This window comes from Scylla paramamosain, chromosome 34 (assembly GCF_035594125.1).
Source record: "Scylla paramamosain isolate STU-SP2022 chromosome 34, ASM3559412v1, whole genome shotgun sequence".
NCBI classification, from domain to species: domain Eukaryota; kingdom Metazoa; phylum Arthropoda; class Malacostraca; order Decapoda; family Portunidae; genus Scylla; species Scylla paramamosain.
The window spans coordinates 10127720-10144761 of record NC_087184.1 but is presented as its reverse complement, the minus strand read 5'-3'; the positions used below and the strand labels follow the sequence as shown (position 1 = coordinate 10144761).

At 39.0% G+C, this 17042-nt stretch overlaps 3 protein-coding genes across 3 annotated transcripts in view; 2 read left to right on the top strand and 1 right to left on the bottom strand.

The window, feature by feature from the left end:
- Positions 1-55: 55 nt before the first annotated feature.
- On the bottom strand, positions 56-7354 carry LOC135090138 (vesicle-trafficking protein SEC22b-like). The gene is made up of 5 exons (XM_063986525.1): positions 7136-7354; positions 4534-4643; positions 4039-4199; positions 3526-3672; positions 56-3089 (listed from the first exon to the last, which is right to left on the bottom strand). Exons 1-5 carry the CDS (start codon positions 7208-7210, stop codon positions 2941-2943), a joined length of 642 nt encoding a protein of 213 aa, XP_063842595.1. The 5' UTR covers positions 7211-7354; the 3' UTR covers positions 56-2940.
- Positions 7355-8011: 657 nt separating this feature from the next.
- Positions 8012-12255, top strand: LOC135090137 (NADPH-dependent diflavin oxidoreductase 1-like). Its single transcript, XM_063986524.1, has 2 exons — positions 8012-8241; positions 9943-12255. The coding sequence occupies exons 1-2, from the start codon at positions 8131-8133 to the stop codon at positions 11746-11748; spliced, it is 1917 nt and encodes a 638-aa protein (XP_063842594.1). The 5' UTR covers positions 8012-8130; the 3' UTR covers positions 11749-12255.
- A 315-nt stretch (positions 12256-12570) lies between these two features.
- Positions 12571-17042, top strand: part of LOC135089963 (vesicle transport protein USE1-like) — a 5313-nt gene continuing 841 nt past the window's right edge. Inside the window, exons 1-6 of the mRNA XM_063986151.1 lie at positions 12571-12612; positions 12965-13014; positions 13272-13350; positions 13964-14108; positions 14980-15173; positions 15538-15679. Of these exons, the coding sequence (XP_063842221.1) occupies positions 12571-12612; positions 12965-13014; positions 13272-13350; positions 13964-14108; positions 14980-15173; positions 15538-15679 (652 nt within the window). The remainder of the gene's footprint in view (positions 12613-12964; positions 13015-13271; positions 13351-13963; positions 14109-14979; positions 15174-15537; positions 15680-17042) is intronic.

Here is a 17042-nt window from a genome sequence, read left to right as displayed (position 1 = left end):
CAAAAGCAACTCTTAGTACATTCAGAAGGACTTGCAACAAGCAACAGACACAGAATTTTATTGAAAATTTATATTGATTTTTGCAAGATTCAACAGTGTAATCCATTGGATGGATGCAACAAGTATTACTGGAATAAGAGGGACAACTGGTTTGTAATATTGCAACAGAAAAAGGTACGTACAGGATCCTATGGAGAGCTAGACAGTGTATCAGGAAAATTCACCATCAAAATATAACTCAGTGGATAGATACGTATTTGGAAACAGATGGAAAAGAACAAAAACTGCTAGATAACAAAGGAAACATGCAGCATAAGGATTTACATGAAAACTGTCTCCATCTCTAGACGACTAAAACCCCTAAAAAAATGAACACGCCACTGCATAACTACACATGCATCATTATTACCCAGGGAAGACTTAATATCTCAAAAGACCTTTGTCATACAGAACTGGCAGGTCTAATGGTGTTATTGCAGTTTCAACCCACCAACTTACATGATTTTCATATTCTTTAAATGTGAATAAGAACTATAGAATGATCATCCAACTATTGCCTGCTGGGACTGGGTCTGAAGAACAAGGAGGGAAACCTGGAGGCAAGCGTGACTGGAAGCTTAACTGGACTTCAACATAGATTAACCTTCTGTCACTATGATAGAATAAATATTAGTTATTTTGGTTTAGGTTGTTATGCTTTATTTATATATTTATTTGATTGTTTCTGTAGGAATGGTTTTAGTTCATCATTTCATGAAACACGTTTGTCCTTGGTTTCCTGTTATTTGGACTTGCTTCCATTGAAAATATCAGTTTTAATGTTATTCATCCATCAATATACCAGGCCAGCAATTCCACATAGGGATGGGTTTTAATGCTACCTCCCTTAAATTTCCTTTGTTCCAGCATGAATAACTGAGAGCTGCAGTGAAGAACATCTTTATTTTCCTCCAATGTTTCAACATAGAGTCTGCCAAAGGATCTGGGATAAAAAAAAAAAAAAAAAAAAAAAAACCTATAAAATTTAAAAAAATATACATACTTGTATATGCATGTAACTGCAAATATAGAAAAGAGGTTAACATTGTTCTGAATAAGAGACAACTTCTTTATCTACAGTACAGTGCTGCTGCCTGAGTCTACTGAACTAGTCTGATAGATTTGGATTGCAGTACTGAACTGATAATCTTAGGGTTATTGTACATAAAGAGATTCTCTCTCAGTCTGAACAATATGTCAGTCTGTCCTCTGTACATTGCTAAATTATGTGCATATATGTGTATTTCGTACTTTTCTTTGTAGTTTTTGTGTTTTTTTAACTCAGATCATTGATAATGGCATGGTCTCTATGCCAAAATGGAGGAAGAAAATAAATATGTGCTGCATTCACTGTTATTTATATTGTGGATTCAGTATCCTTGAATTTCTAATAATTCTCCCTTATCAGTGGAAGAGTGGTGGGGACAGGTATCTCAAGGCATCTCAAAAGTCATCATTCCCAGTTAAAACAAGTCAGAATTACTTTAATGTAAAAAATAATTAAATACTAAATTTAAAGCAAGGAGGGAAAAACATTTTGTGAAATACAGTAAATGGTAAGTGGGATGAAACTACAACATTACCATTCTTGATAATTCCCAAAACTACATCACCTGTGTATGCTTCATGCTGGCCACATGCACACTTATTGTAGTCACACAGAACTGTTACCTTCAAAAGCTAAAAGTTCCTTGACCACTCCTGGAAGTTTTATCTAATAAATATCCCTACTGAAAAAAGAAGGGAAAAAAATAATGTATACATATAATGTACATAACAATACAATTTCTAATAGGAAAACTTAAAACAAAATTAACATGGCAATACAATATCTAATTGGAAAACTCTCAAGACAAAATAAAGGCCAGTATAATACAAGGACAACTACACCCAACAACTCTGCGTACACCATGCATTACAGGACCACTTAAAACTAGATATAAATATTAAAATCTGACTATGTAATGGTGCTGCATTATGTTACAGTAAAATAATTGCTCAATAGTATATATATAATTCTTCCTTTGCAACTCATGAAAATTACAGGTTTTACAAGGCTGGTTATTTGTAAACTTCATTGCTTCTTTCCCTGTATGAAGGACACCAGTGAAGGAGTGAGAAGAAAATGGCGAAGGATTAGGGCTATTCACAGAAAGGCTGAACAGAAAGTGAACAGATACAGATACTGGAAACCCCACACCAGGAGAGACAATATGCTGATAAAAAAATATAGTGTTTTACTGACCTCCTGGTCATGAAAATTTTCCTGGAAACCATCTACTTTTAGAAATAATAAATAGTTGAAAAATTAAAGCAGTATTACACAAAGTTCTGAAACGAATATCACTGTAAAACACTTGGTTCTGTTCTCAAAAGCCAAGCAATATGTATGATTCATTAACTGCACATTGTCCTTCCCAAACTAATGTAAAAATCTATTTGTTTCTATTGTATTCATTATGGGGGTGTAGATGAATAATGGATCCACTTTCGGTTGATAAAACACTTAATATTTATTCTCAGTCACTTCAAGTGTAACAGTTTATAAAATGATAAGCACACACAATTTCCCAGTATATTCTACAGTTCCATACTTGACAATTTCCAACTGAACAATGTTGTAAAATGGTGTTTCACTGATGTAAGGTGATAGTGAAAGAAATGGCAGGTAGAGACATCACAATGTGGAGGACTCGAGACTCACATTTCTTATTCACTTGGACACTGTCTTGAATGGGGCATCTGTACACACAGCTGCATGTGAATAAGCCATCAGACAACACTTCTCAGAGAACTTGAAAGACATATCCTAGCAGAGCAAACACTTCTGGGAGAAATCTCTCCTGATGCATGCTCTGTTGCATCATCTTTTATAAAGAGAGAGAATGATGTCTTTTCTCTTCAGAAGACAAAGAAATAAAGCAGGATTACTAGAGTTAACACACCTCCTGCAGCAATCTTGGCAAAAGTGGATCTCATATTCAAGTACTGTGCATCCTTGTGGTAGTTTTTTGACATGCTGGAGAGTCCCGTAGCTTTGTTTTCAAGGTCTGGAACATTTGAAATCAGTCAACTTTAATTAAAAATCAAGTCAAATTATTGAGCTCCTTTTATATTCAAAGTGCTAAACCATCATTAAAGTGTTTTATCTTTCCTCCATAACACCTCATATCTTCTAATAATGTGAAATATATCTAAAGTATAGCCAAGAGAGGAAGTAGCCAAGGGATCAAACTCCTAACATGATACTTGATATACACCACCCATTACCAACTGAGCTATAAATGATCACCAAGGCCTGAGTTAATGTTGGTCAACCCTAACTATCATAGCATTACATATACCTCCTTTACAACATTACTGTAATGTCATATGTGCTTTTGTTTACATGCCCTATCTTATCTCTCTCTCTCTCTCTCTCTCTCTCTCTCTCTCTCTCTCTCTCTCTCTCTCTCTCTCTCTCTCTCTCTCTCTCTCAATACCTACCTGAAAGAGCTGTTCCCCGCTGCAGCACATCATCAATATTCTCCATCATGATCCGCTGAACATCATTCAGGTCCTCTCGCAGCTGGTGAAGGTGTCGCCTGCCTCGCTGGTCACTGTACTGTCGGCGTAGCTTCTGTATGTACGTGTCTGTTTAAAGAGTAACATAGAAAGATTTATGACTGCATAGATCTTTTTGGTTTCTGTAAATAAGTATCTATTTAAGAAGTAATAGTAAGACTTAAGGAATCTATGATGTATGCTAGTAAGAGAATAAGCACTCACCATCTTGAAAGCTTGTATGATAGATGTCAATTGCCAAAGAAGGTGCTAAAATGAACTACAGCTTTCTTTCATAACTCAATAATGAAATATAGAACAGCAGAAACAATTTAAGTCATGAACCACATGATAATTTCTAGAGGGCAATAAAATAAAATAAAACAATGAAGTCAACCTAAACATTCCTGAATTCATGCAGTGCACCTCTTCCAAAGGAGACAAAAGGCAGCTCACCGAACTCAATACAGGAGTAAGGCCGAGTGGCTTGGGAGACCCTGTGACCGTGCTGTGACGTGAATTCTGATGACATTTCTTCCAGGAAGGTGAATGCAGTCTTTTTACTGAAGCCTCGTTCACACAGCACCAAGTGACATACATCATTCTCAATGATGTAGCTGCAAAGAGTTGTTATTCAAGCACAACACTGAATATATCACACATCATAAATCATTTGACAGTATAAGACATTGTTGAAGTAGTAAGCCACACCCACAGTAGCCTCACAGCTGCATTGCCTATTTACACACACCACTCAGGGAAATACACACTTTGACTCCACAAAATAATTATTATGTGCAGATTCAGATTAATAAAAAAATAAATAAATAAAAAAAATAAATCATGATGCAGAAAAAATGGTTTATATGAAAGTGGACCATCTGTCAATGGTGTTGCTGAATCAAGTATGACTCCCTGGGCATGTGTCCTCCTTCCACACATATCACTCACTGGAACACATATTGTCCAGTCTCTATGGAACATCTGGCAGGACTGTTGGGGGTCAACTTCTTGAACAGCATCTTGGCCTGGTTTTGGTAGTCCAACATGCCTCGCCCAGACTGAAAAATATGACATGTCACTCATAATTGACATCACTGCATGCCCACTGTTGGGCTCACTCTGCACCCTCTGCTGTTGTACATCTTAGCAGTAACACTAAGCTAATCAAACCTGACCTAACAACAATTCAGACTGCAATGCCAGTCTCCAATAACTTTGCTTCTTCTTCTTTCCTTTCTCTATTTCAACCAGATGGCACCACTGCTATCACATCTATTTTTAAAGCTGAACTCTTTGCTCAAACCTTTGCTAAAAACTCTACCTTGGACGAGTCTGGGCTTGTTCCTCCCTCTGACTACTTCATGCCACCTATTAAAATTCTTCGCAATGATGTTTTCCATGCCCTCGCTGGCCTAAACCCTCGGAAGGCTTATGGACCTGATGGGGTCCCTCCTATTGTCCTCCGAAACTGTGCCTCCGTGTTTGCACCTTGCCGAGTCAAACTCTTTTCAGCTCTGTCTGTCAACATCTACCTTTCCTTCTTGCTGGAAGTTTGCCTACATTCAACCTGTTCCTAAAAAGGGTGACCGTTCTAATCCATCAAACTAGCGTTGCTTTTGCTTTAATTTCCTGCCTATCTAAAGTTTTTGAATCTATCCTCAACAGGAAGATTCTTAAACATCTATCACTTCACAACCTTCTATCTGATCGCCAGTATGGGTTCCATCAAGGCCGCTCTACTGGTGATCTGGCTTTCCTTACTGAGTCTTGCTCATCCTCTTTTAGAGATTTTGGGAAACTTTTGCTGTTGCCTTGGACCTATCAAAAGCTTTTGATAGAGTCTGGCACAAAGCTTTGATTTCCAAACTACCCTCCTACGGGTTCTATCCTTCTCTCTGTAATTTCACCTCAAGTTTCCTTTCTGACTGTTCTATTGCTGCTGTCGTAGACAGTCACTGCTCTTCTCCCAAATCTACTAACAGTGGTGTTCCTCAGGGTTCTGTCCTGTCACCCACTCTCTTCTTATTATTCATTAATGATCTTCTAAACCAAACTTCTTGTCCTATCCACTCTTATGCTGATGATACCACCCTGCACTTTTCCACGTCTTTTCATAGACGTCCAACTCTTCAGGAGGTAAACATTTCATGCATGGAAGCCACAGAACGCTTGACTTCTGATCTTTCTAAAATTTCTGATTGGGGCAGAGCAAACCTGGTATTGTTCAATGCCTCGAAAACTCAATTCCTCCATCTATCAACTCGACACAACCTTCCAGACAACTATCCCCTCTTCTTCAATGACATTCAGCTGTCCCTCCCTTCTACACTGAACATCCTCGGTCTGTCCTTTACTTATAATCTGAACTGGAAACTTCACATCTCATCTCTAGCTAAAACAGCTTCTATGAAGTTAGGCGTTCTGAGTCATCTCCGCCAGTTTTTCTCACCCCCTCACCTGCTAACTCTGTACAAGGGCCTTATCCGTCCATGTACGGAGTATGCTTCACATGTCTGGGGGGTTCCCCTCATACTGCTCTTCTAGACAGGGTGGAATCAAAAGCTTTTCGTCTCATCAACTCCTCTCCTCTAACTGACTGTCTTCAGCCTCTCTCTCACCGCCGCAATGTTGCATCTCTAGCTGTCTTCTACCGCTATTTTCATGCTAACTGCTCTTCTGATCTTGCTAACTGCATGCCTCCCCTCCTTCCATGGCCTCACTGCACAAGACTTTCTTCTTTCTCTCACCCCTATTCTGTCCACCTCTCTAACGCAAGAGTTAACCAGTATTCTCAATCATTCATCCCTTTCTCTGGTAAACTCTGGAACTCCCTGCCTGCTTCTGTATTTCCACCTTCCTATAACTTGAATTCCTTCAAGAGGGAGGTTTCAAGACACTTATTCATCAATTTTTGACTACTGCTTTGACCCTTTTATGGGACTGGCATTTCAGTGGGCATTTTTTTTTATTGGATTTTTGTTGCCGTTGGCCAGTGCCCTACCTACATTAAAAAAAAAAAAAAAAGTCTCAGGTTGCTTCAGTGATAGATATATTGTTGATTTGTGCTATCACCTGAGCAAAAGATTCAAGATGCATGAATGGTGCCTCTTCCCAGCATTCTTTCATCCTCTGACTGGTCATACCTGTTCTTAAACATATTAATACTTGTATTCAAAATTACTCTTTGCCTAAGGAGGCTCCATTTGACAATTCTTAAGCCGAGAAACTTTCTGCCTCCTTTCATCTGTTCCCTTTACAGAGATGTGATAACAATGCAGTCGCCTCCGTCACTCAGGCAGTCCCAACAGAGCGGAAGAAGGTCAATGGTTAGCAATGTGTTAATCTTTATTAATCTGCATGGACTGAATGATGAGACAAGACTCAGTTAGACGACTTTCTCCCTCCTCCTACCAGTTCCACTCCTGCTATCACTACTACCATTGGCACCACCATTACCACTGCAGCGGAGAGTATGAAATGATGACTAACAAATAAAGTAAGTGTCCATGTTATCTTAAGTCCACGTAAGGGTGAGCTATCGTGTACCCACCTGTTCATCATCCTGCAGGGAGGCGGCAAGGGGCAGGCCGTCCGTGGCCCGCGCTATCATCACCATCAGCACCATCCTGCCCTTCACTGCTCCTGTTGCTTCCCTCGATCAACGTCTGTGTTGCTTCCTGCTGGAGGAAATGTGGTATCAACTCTCTCTGTGCCCCAAACCGCCTCCTGCCACCTCTCAGCTGCTGCTCGGGATTAAAGTACACTCAAGTACTAATATTACTTGACTAACTCTTTGAAAAAATCATCATATCTTTAACAACTTGGTTAGAAAAAGACATGATTCTCACATGTTTGTAGTGTGTATTTTCTTCTTGCACACTACGGCTTGCTTATATGTGAAATAATATCGTATTTTTCACCAGTACATAAGCTGGATATATTTTCGGATAGTGATGTGTTGTCCACTTGTCCGATTACTTTTATGTTATTTAGCGGTGTATATACACAATGCTTTCCTTCTTGTTGCTCCATTGTAAAGCCTCACTTGCCTTTTTATTCTGACTTAATGTAAATAAATTTGTAGGATTAACATCCCTGATTGTGTTACAAGTAGCACGGGACAGAGTTGGGTGGCCGAACACACCTGTCACTGTCACACCTCACCTCGCCCATGACTCACGGCCGTCTTTATTCTAATGACATGATATCTGCCTTATATTATCTCCTTTATGATTGTACAATTTTAAATCAGGCATGAAAAAAGACATGCAAAAAGTTTTCCTGTTTTGATTACGTAAAGCTGATGCACCTGCAATATGCATAAGCAATAATAAATCTTCATTTCATCATCACGTTGATCAGGTGACAGCATTACCTTTGTGACAAGATGATTCTAAAACAGCAACAGAGTTATATGATAATTACCTTAGGAGCGATCATATAATTCAAAACACCATAATAGAGATCAAGATCGGCCAGCTGTTCCACACCGCAGGACTGTCAACACACATACGTACAGTTACACACACACACACACACACAGTCATGGAGGCTCCGGTGTCGCGGTCCAGGCTGGAAATTAACTTTATGCGACTACTGGATGAGACGCAACAGATGGCCAATGGCAGCAAACCCAAGGACTGGACGTTTGAGAAGGTGAGTGGCAGTGGTCCTTCCTTATCTGCCCTGTTTATTACCTGCACTGTGGCCAAGTAGATGCAGGAGTGTTGCGGGTAGGCTACATGATTGTTACTCGTCCCAGCTACACTTGAGGTGGGCTAAGTTAGGTTAGATGCAGGGTTGGGTCCGGGGAAGGACAGCTTCATTTCAACCATAACCATTACCGATTTTGAAACTTCGGAGGATATTCAAGCCTTTCATCTTTGAAGTAAATGGCTGTGATTGGTGAGCTTTTTGATGCACACAGCTGGCCAGTGAGAGAGAGCTGTGAATCCAGAGGAGATACAGGTGAGATATTTCAGGTCATTTAGGCGTTGCATTCAGTGGGTAAAAAGTCACGGTTCTATTGCAGTTTAACACAATACACCCATAGCACTTACTATCACGTTCAAATTCTTAATTGCATAATTTGGAGCGTTTCTTATGCTCATACAAAAAACAACTGAAATTTCCACTTTTCTGGCCACCATCACTTGTCCTTTGTGAGCAGGCAGGTCTACCTTTCATTCTGACATATGTATTATAATGTAATTCATGGAATAAAGTGTTTTTAGAAACTATCATTACTGTAATGAGAACAAACAGTTGAAAGTAGATTACAGTATATATATCAAATATTGTATGATACAGTTGTTTGCCAATTATAGGGCTGCAGACACAGCAAGGGTCACAGGTGATCACCTGTAGCTTGATTAGTAACATTCATGTCTGTTTTCCTGTGCCAGGGTTCAAATTCTGGACAGTCTTCATCAGTGTGGCATGGGCTGGTTCCTGGTGATTAACCTTTATTTCACTGAAAATGCTGCTTCCATTTTTTTTTTTTTTTTTTTTTTTTAGGTTGTGGTAGTTTAGTCATTTTGTGGAATATTTCCTCATGAAACTTTGCATGTATATGTATATGACTGGGAAGGATCAGTATTTTTTCTGTAAGCCAGCAAAAATAATACAACTGTGAGTGTGGTGGCTGTGATGCTGCAGGAGAGAGAGAGAGAGAGAGAGAGAGAGAGAGAGAGAGAGAGAGAGAGAGAGAGATTGCAGTAAAATTGCATCAAATGTTACACCAAAGGTAATTTATATATCTGCTGTGTACATGATTTATTTGAAATATATCATAACTTTGCTAGTGATAACAATGTACATTAATTATTCTCACTATTTGAATTATATTAAGTGAGCAAATATTGGACATATGGAAACTAGGAAACCTGTAGATTTGGGATATTTCTGGCTTGTGACCTCGTAAATCTTTGTCTGCTAATTGTAGTCAAAATTACTTGTAATTATATACCTAGTACTTGCATTGATTTGATTCTTGAAACAAAATCTTAGTCATTGACTTAAGTAAAAATTTATGTCATATAGTGATGTGGCATTTCATTTTTGGTATTGAGTAAGAGGTTGTAATTTGCTTATTTACTCATATAGGCGGTATCCAAGTATAAGCTGGTATCTTAGGTACACAAATATACTACCTGTCATTCTACACCACATAGATATAAAATGTAAGGTGGGCATTGGAGACCTGGTTTTTATTTTATTGATAAAACTCAATATCTGTAGTGTACGAGCAAATAAGACTGTGAGAGAGAAAATGGCAATCAAGACTTTTCTTACTTAAGTTGTATTTTGTAAATTTAAGATCTTTACAAGTCATGACCAGTTGCCATTTTCTTTCAGTGGGTGGAGGGTCGGAGGATGACCGTGTTGTATGGGAGCCAGACAGGGACAGCTCAGGAAGTAGCTGAGAGAATTGGGAGGGAAGCTCTCCGGCACTTCTTCCAGCCCACAGTGCTGGCCATGGATGATTGTCCTCTGGAGAGACTGACGAAGGAGACGTTGGCAGTGTTTGTTGCTGCCACTACTGGCCAAGGTGACGACCCAGACAACATGAGGAACTTCTTCAAGGGTTTGTGGTCACAGCGAAGGAATCGACAACTTCTGTCTCACTTGAAGTTTGGTGTGCTAGGTCTAGGTGACTCATCTTACCAGAAGTTCAACTACTCAGCTAAGAGATTAAATAACTTGCTGGTGTATCTAGGAGGTCAACCTCTGCTGAAGATTGGCCTTGGAGATGACCAGCATGACCTGGGACCTGAGTTTGTCATTGATCCATGGCTTGAAAACTGGTGGAACAAAGCTTTGGAACTCTACCCACTTGCAGAGGGTGTTAAACCTCTAAGTTCAAAGATAATGTTGCCTCCAAAATACAAGTTAAAGGTGATAACAAATGCTCCTGTGGACAAAAACAACTGTGATAGGATGACAGACACATCACAGCAACAAGGAGAAGCGTGTGCATCATGTCCATGCCTTGCTGAGGTGACCAGGAATGAGAGGGTCACCTCTAAAGATCACTTTCAGGAAGTCAGATTAATAGAGTTTGATACAAGTGAGATCAAGACCAAACACAAGCCAGGTGATGTACTCATGGTTCAGCCACAGAATTTAGAAGAACATGTTGAGGAGTTTATCAATGTTCTTGGACTTGATCCTAACCTAGAGTTCTTATTAAAATTGAATGACCCTAATGCCACTCTCCCTCTGGCCTCTGTCTTACCAACTCCTTGTACTATGAAAGAATGTGTACAGAAATACTTTGATATACAAGCTATTCCTAAGAGATATTTCTTTGAGATGTTATCATACTTTACAAATGATGAGATGGAAAAGGAAAAATTTGAGGAATTCACCACAGCAGAAGGACAGCAAGCACTTCACGACTACTGCACCAGGCCCAAAAGGAGCATCATGGAGGTGTTAGCAGACTTTCCACATACAAAAAAAAATATTCCTCTAGACTATTTATTTGATCTCATTCCTCCCATCAAGCCAAGACCTTATTCCATTGCCTCCTCCAGCCTTGCCATGCCAAACAGGACCCAGTTACTTGTTGCTGTCGTCAACTACACCACAGTACTGCGACGGCCAAGGTTAGGTCTGTGCACCAATTGGCTGGCTCGGCAGGAGGTTGGAACCCCTATCCCAGTCTGGATCAAGTCTGGAACACTGACTTTCCCTCCCCTGGAGTCTGAAGTCGTACCACCAGTTGTGATGATTGGACCAGGAACAGGATGTGCCCCATTCCGTGCATACATTCAGGAGCGGGTCTCCAGTGGTGCCAGCAAGGGCCTAGTCATGGTGTTTGGGTGCAGGAACAAAGCCAAGGATTACTTCTTCAAGGATGAGTGGGAAGGGCTGGTCAGGGAGGACAAGCTAGAGCTTTACTGTGCATTCTCCAGGGACCAGGAAGACAAGGTGTATGTGCAGCATGTGATGAGGGAGAATGCTGCTCACCTGTGGCACTTGATAGGAGAGCAGCAGGCAAGGGTATACTTTGCTGGTAATGCCAAGAGAGTTCCCATTGACGTGTATGAAGCGCTGACCTACATCTGTGAGCATGGTCGTGGTGCAGGACAGATGGATGCTGAACAATATATGAAGAAGGAGGTGGAGAAGCGCTACCAGACAGAAACTTGGGCATGAGTGTTGTGTTTTGTTGCAGTGCTGGTTGGTAGTCTTCATCATTGATGTGTAGGATTATTGTCAGTTTGTGGATGCAGACATTTAGCTGACATTTGTGTGAACTAGGGGATCATGTACATAGTGTAGATAAGTATGTATATTGTAACATAGATATTTAAAGAACAGATGGTGAAAGTAGTGAACATGTGTGTAAAGTGAAAAAATTAAATGTTGAGTATTTGAGTGGATGAACCAAAGTACTTTAAGTGGAAAAAATGGGAGATGATGAAAGCATGAATAAATACGGTAGATGCAGTGGATAGAGGACAAACTGCAGTGAAATGGGGGTAAAGTGGGGGAATATGTGAGACTAGGGAGTAAAAGAGGATCAGAAAATACAAAAAGGGAATAAATAAATAGGGACCTTCACTTGCAGTCATCTCCTTGGGGACAGTTCTCAGCAATACAGTTTGATATGGATAGATGATACTGGAAGTATGTAAATGACCAATAAAGAAATGCAAGAGATTTTCATTTTATATTTCCTAAGATGTGTTTTATCATTATTATTCACTGGTGAATTGCAATTTCAAAGACTTTAAAAAATATGTATAAAATATTTCTTGTCATCTGTCTTGATTTACATAAAATTATGCAAAATTCTCATTTCTAAATAAAACACATGATGACTTTATCTTAAAATATTAAAAATGTAATAAATGGAGAATTAAAAAAAATTTAAGGTTCATGACTTATTTTTTAAAGAATGAAACTCCTTCATAAATTACAATTCATCTGAGAATGGCAGTAGATTGTAATTCTGTCTGCACTTTCTTATATGAAATGTTGGACTTGGAAGAACTCTCCAAATACAACTACCAATATGTAACAATGACAAATTTCATGAGTCACTGAATACCACAAGACTGGTGTGAGTACTGCCTGTTACACAGTCATGTTTATTTCCAATCTACATAAAGCCATGGTTAGTTCCAGTCTTTACAAAAAGTATCACCTAATTACATATGATCAACTTAGAGTGGGCACCATAGTGCTTGCCTGACCTGATACTTGTATTCTTTGTCGAAAGTTCATGGTATTAAATACATGAAGACTGCCAGTACTGGAACATACACTGAAGTTTGATGCAGTATAGAGGTTCACTTTTTCTTTGATATTTGAATACTTTCACCATTACTTGGGCAAGGAAACTGATATCTATTTATGTCATCCACAGTACATAGAGTGGCTGCAGAAGAAGATTCCTGAGATGGAGAAAAGTCCAAAGTGAGTTGTGTTAATATAGTTGTTTTAGCTCAAATTGATTTCTTGTAATATATATATTTTTTCCCATTGCTGTCTTTCATGCTGTTACTGCTAAAGTCATCAGTTCTATAAGGCTGTCAGCTGAAAGGAGGAGACCTGCTTTGTCCCATGAAAACAACATGTCATCATTACTATAGTCAGCTTTAGCCTCACTGTCATGGCTGAAGTTCCTCCTGTACTGTTTATTTTTGCAAGTCAGTACATGATATTTTCTGCAGTGCACCAAATGAAGAAACACTGAAGCACTACAGGAGACAAGTGGACTTCCTAAGAAGTGTCCTGGAGACTGAGAAATGTGTAAGTATGTGCCACTTTGAGATCATGCAAGACAATTAGGCTCAGAGAGAGAGAGAGAGAGAGAGAGAGAGAGAGAGAGAGAGAGAGAGAGAGAGAGAGAGAGAGAGAGAGAGAATGAACACTTAATAAATGATGAAGTAAAGCAAATATATATGAGTGGGAAATAAGATAATTAGATTTTGAACGTCTTCTCACCCATATTTTGCAATCTTATTAGTGCAAGGATTAACCAATATTCTTGCTCTTTCATCCCTTCTGCTGGGAAACTGGAACACTACCTATTTACCCACCTTCCTGCAGCTTGAGTGTTTTTAGCCATTCAACTTCAGTATTTTCAAGAGTGGCATATCAAGATACTTTCAAAACTAAATTGGCTTGTCCTGTAATTCCCTTGTTACAGTTTCAAAGAGTGACAAGTTAGATGAGTTTCTATAAAAAACTTTCAAGGAGTTGTAATTAAGAAGACATTATTACACCTAAGCCATACTCTCTTTCATATTTCTTGTCATAATAGCTGTTCAAACACACAAGCTCAGCAATGGTACCAGATTTCATTCAGTAATTCTCTGTGCATCATGATAAGCCAGAGACTAACACCCTGGTCGTTTCACAGCCTGAAGCACTGGAGTCTGTTGCGGCTTCACAGCTCATACCCCATGGCACAGCCACCACCAGCCAGCACACCCTCACACAGCAGATCCACCAGCGCACAAAGACCACCACCACCAACAGGCTGCGGCAAGATCTCCTCAACCTTGGTGAGTCTGCTGAGGATGAGGTCTTAATGTCTTTTCAAGGATTGTATTGAATTTTTAGGGGGTTAAGTTTTTGTTTTAATCCCGAGAATGTCTTAAACACTTCTTTCAAGGACTCTTAATTTTTCAAGAAGTCTCTATTTTAACCCCTTCAAATGGTACAGGGATATAGTAAACTCATACTTAAGTTTATTTTTTTGTAATAGAATAATAAAAGTCTTGCTTTGGATTGGACTACACTCTTAATGTTGTTCAAGAATATATTTATAAGACTAAAAGACAAAACACTACTACTTTCTAAGGATAGTGCAAGGAATGAGCTGTGTTACTATAAACATTTGCTTTTAATTTCTTTTAAAAAATTTACCGTCAGCTCAAATAATCGTGAAAGTTGCTCACAATTTATAATTTTTTCTCATCACTCAAGAAAACTTTGAATGAAGTTGTCTGGATGTAAGCTTGTGCAGGGAAGTTACTAGAGACTATACAGCACGGCGGGCAACATTTCACTGAACAAGGCTTACACGAAAACATAAATGGCACTTTTCAAAATTATGAATCACTGTAATGTACAGATCTTATTTCATCTTAATTATTCTTTTGGGTTTACTTGGTTTGTCACATGATTGCAACTGGTCTACCTGAGTTTTTATATGATGAGGTCTGTTCTGGAAATAATCAACTACTCTGCTGTAACTTGTTGCTAAAGACAATGGCTTTCTTTGGAGTGGCAGCAATTTTATGGATAGCAAGAATATTGTATAATACTTAATTATACCTGAATACCTCAAACTTTCTCAGAATAGGTAACCAGCAATACAGTCCTCATAACATTTTAGACTTTGATTTAAAAAAAATCACATCTGCCCTCCAGACCCCAACAGCGAGAATGAGGCAAGGTTCCGCAAGCCAGGCGCAGCAGCAGACATCACAGCAGACGACTTCCAGGCCCAGCTGTTGTCTGATGAGCAGAAGAGAGAGAAGATGGTGGAGGACATGATCACAATGGCAAGGGAATGGAAGGAGCAGTCCAAGATTGCCAACAAGATAATCAGAAAGGATATAGATGTGAGTTTAGTCTCTTATTTCATTTGTGTGTTAGATATACCTTGTCGGCTCCTTTTCTTCTTGTCTCAAGCCTCATACAGTTTGCCAAGGGACCAAAATTTCATGTCAAGGAAAAAATATTCAGCTAAAGGGTAAGATCTTTTGTTACTCATCAGAAGATGACTTGGAAATTATTGCCTTCTGTGTGAAATTATTTAATTAAAACGTATTGGAACAGATCAGTTAAAGGTTTATCTCAGAGTCCTTCAAAACAAACATGCAAGTCTGGTTTTCTCAAGAACACCCATCTGATATACATAAATATTAGGCATCTAGACTTAGCAAAAGAACTCTCATTTTATTTTAACAAGTTTTCCTCACTCAGAATATTGACAAAGCAAACAAAACGGCAGACTCCAACCAGGACCACCTCAAGGTGCAGGCAGAGCGCCTCTCTGAATACAACAAACGTGCCTGTAACTTCTGGATATGGATCATGATCATCTTTGTTTGTTTTATGTTCATTAGTAAGTTTTCTTTTCTTTTCTTTTCCCATCTGTCTTTTTTCAGTAATTTCAGATATCTCCTCTCAATAAATTATGAAAATTTGTTTTCTTCTCTTATACTATCTCAGACACCTTGCTCTCATAGCGTGACTTTCATTGATAGGATAGCCATGCCAAAAAATAATTTATCTTTTCCATTTCTGGCATTCCCTTATTGTGAGGTTATCTCTCTCTCTCTCTCTGCCATTTTGTTTTTGACTCCTTCTCATGTATTACAGGATCTCTTGCATGTTTGTATCTGGTATTGAATATGTGTGACTACTTGTATTTCAGATAACTTGTGTATAATTGTTTCATTATTTTATAATTAGGATTGTATTAGGAATTTTGATCATAATTTTTCTTGTTCTCAAACTAGAAATAGTGTTCATTATTAGTCATCTCTACAAGATTGAAAGAATATTTATTGTCATCTTTATTCAAAAAGATGAAAATATGATTTTCATTTATACATACTGATTAACAAAAACAGTTTGGTTCCAATTCATTAATGCAAATTTATTTTAATTTCAGGTATGGTGATGTTTATAAGAATATTTCCTAGAAGATATTAAAAACATCTGTCTAGTTTACAAGCAGGTAAAGGGATAGGTGCTTTTAGTACACTTAATTAAAATTAGCAATAAGTATCAGCTTTTTCTAAACAAACTTTTGTAATTTGTGAAGATAACAACAGAAGTTAAAGGCCTAAGGGTGAGGGGAAGACCACAAATGAAACAGATGAATGGTGGGATGAGTTATATACAAAAGGGACAGTTGTGGAGCAAGGAATGCCAGTTGCATGTAACGAGCACTGAATGTATAGCTGTTCTAAATGACCAAATATGGCCCAGCCATGAGAGTCTCACTGGGAGGTTCAAATGGCAGCTGAATCAAGATCCAGGAAAGGGTTGAGTCTTTTGCAGTGTAGCAGAGGTTGTTCAGGAGAGAGTAGTAGAATGAATGTTCCTGAGGTATGACCTGGCATGGAGGTAGGGACAAGTACTACATGATTCAAGTAGGCATTTTTATTGAAGGTAAATGAAGTTGGTAGAGAGAGAGAGAGAGAGAGAGAGAGAGAGAGAGAGAGAGAGAGAGAGAGAGAGAGAGAGAGAGAGAGAGAGAGAGAGAGAGAGAGAGAGAGAGTGTCTAGGGTGAGTGACTGTGGTTCATAAAAAACACTGCAGGTGGGACATAGTGTTGGTCTGTGATGTGTTATCCATCTACGTTTGTCTGCTGGTCATCCAGCCAGCCACACCCCTAAGGAGAGAGCTCAGAGCTTGTAGTGATCGATCTTTGGGTAGGACTGAGACCACTCACACACCACACACTAGGACAGCAAGGT

Excerpts from the sequence above, each read along its gene's own strand:
- LOC135090137 (XM_063986524.1), top strand. The coding sequence starts at position 8,131 with ATGGAGGCTCCGGTGTCGCGGTCCAGGCTGGAAATTAACTTTATGCGA. Across the intron at positions 8,242-9,942 it reads AGGACTGGACGTTTGAGAAG|TGGGTGGAGGGTCGGAGGAT; the intron begins GTGAGTGGCAGT and ends ATTTTCTTTCAG.
- LOC135090138 (XM_063986525.1), bottom strand. The coding sequence starts at position 7,210 with ATGGTGCTGATGGTGATGATAGCGCGGGCCACGGACGGCCTGCCCCTT. Across the intron at positions 4,200-4,533 it reads ACTGGACAATATGTGTTCCA|CTACATCATTGAGAATGATG; the intron begins GTGAGTGATATG and ends AACTCTTTGCAG. Across the intron at positions 3,673-4,038 it reads TTACTCCTGTATTGAGTTCG|ACACGTACATACAGAAGCTA; the intron begins GTGAGCTGCCTT and ends CTCTTTAAACAG.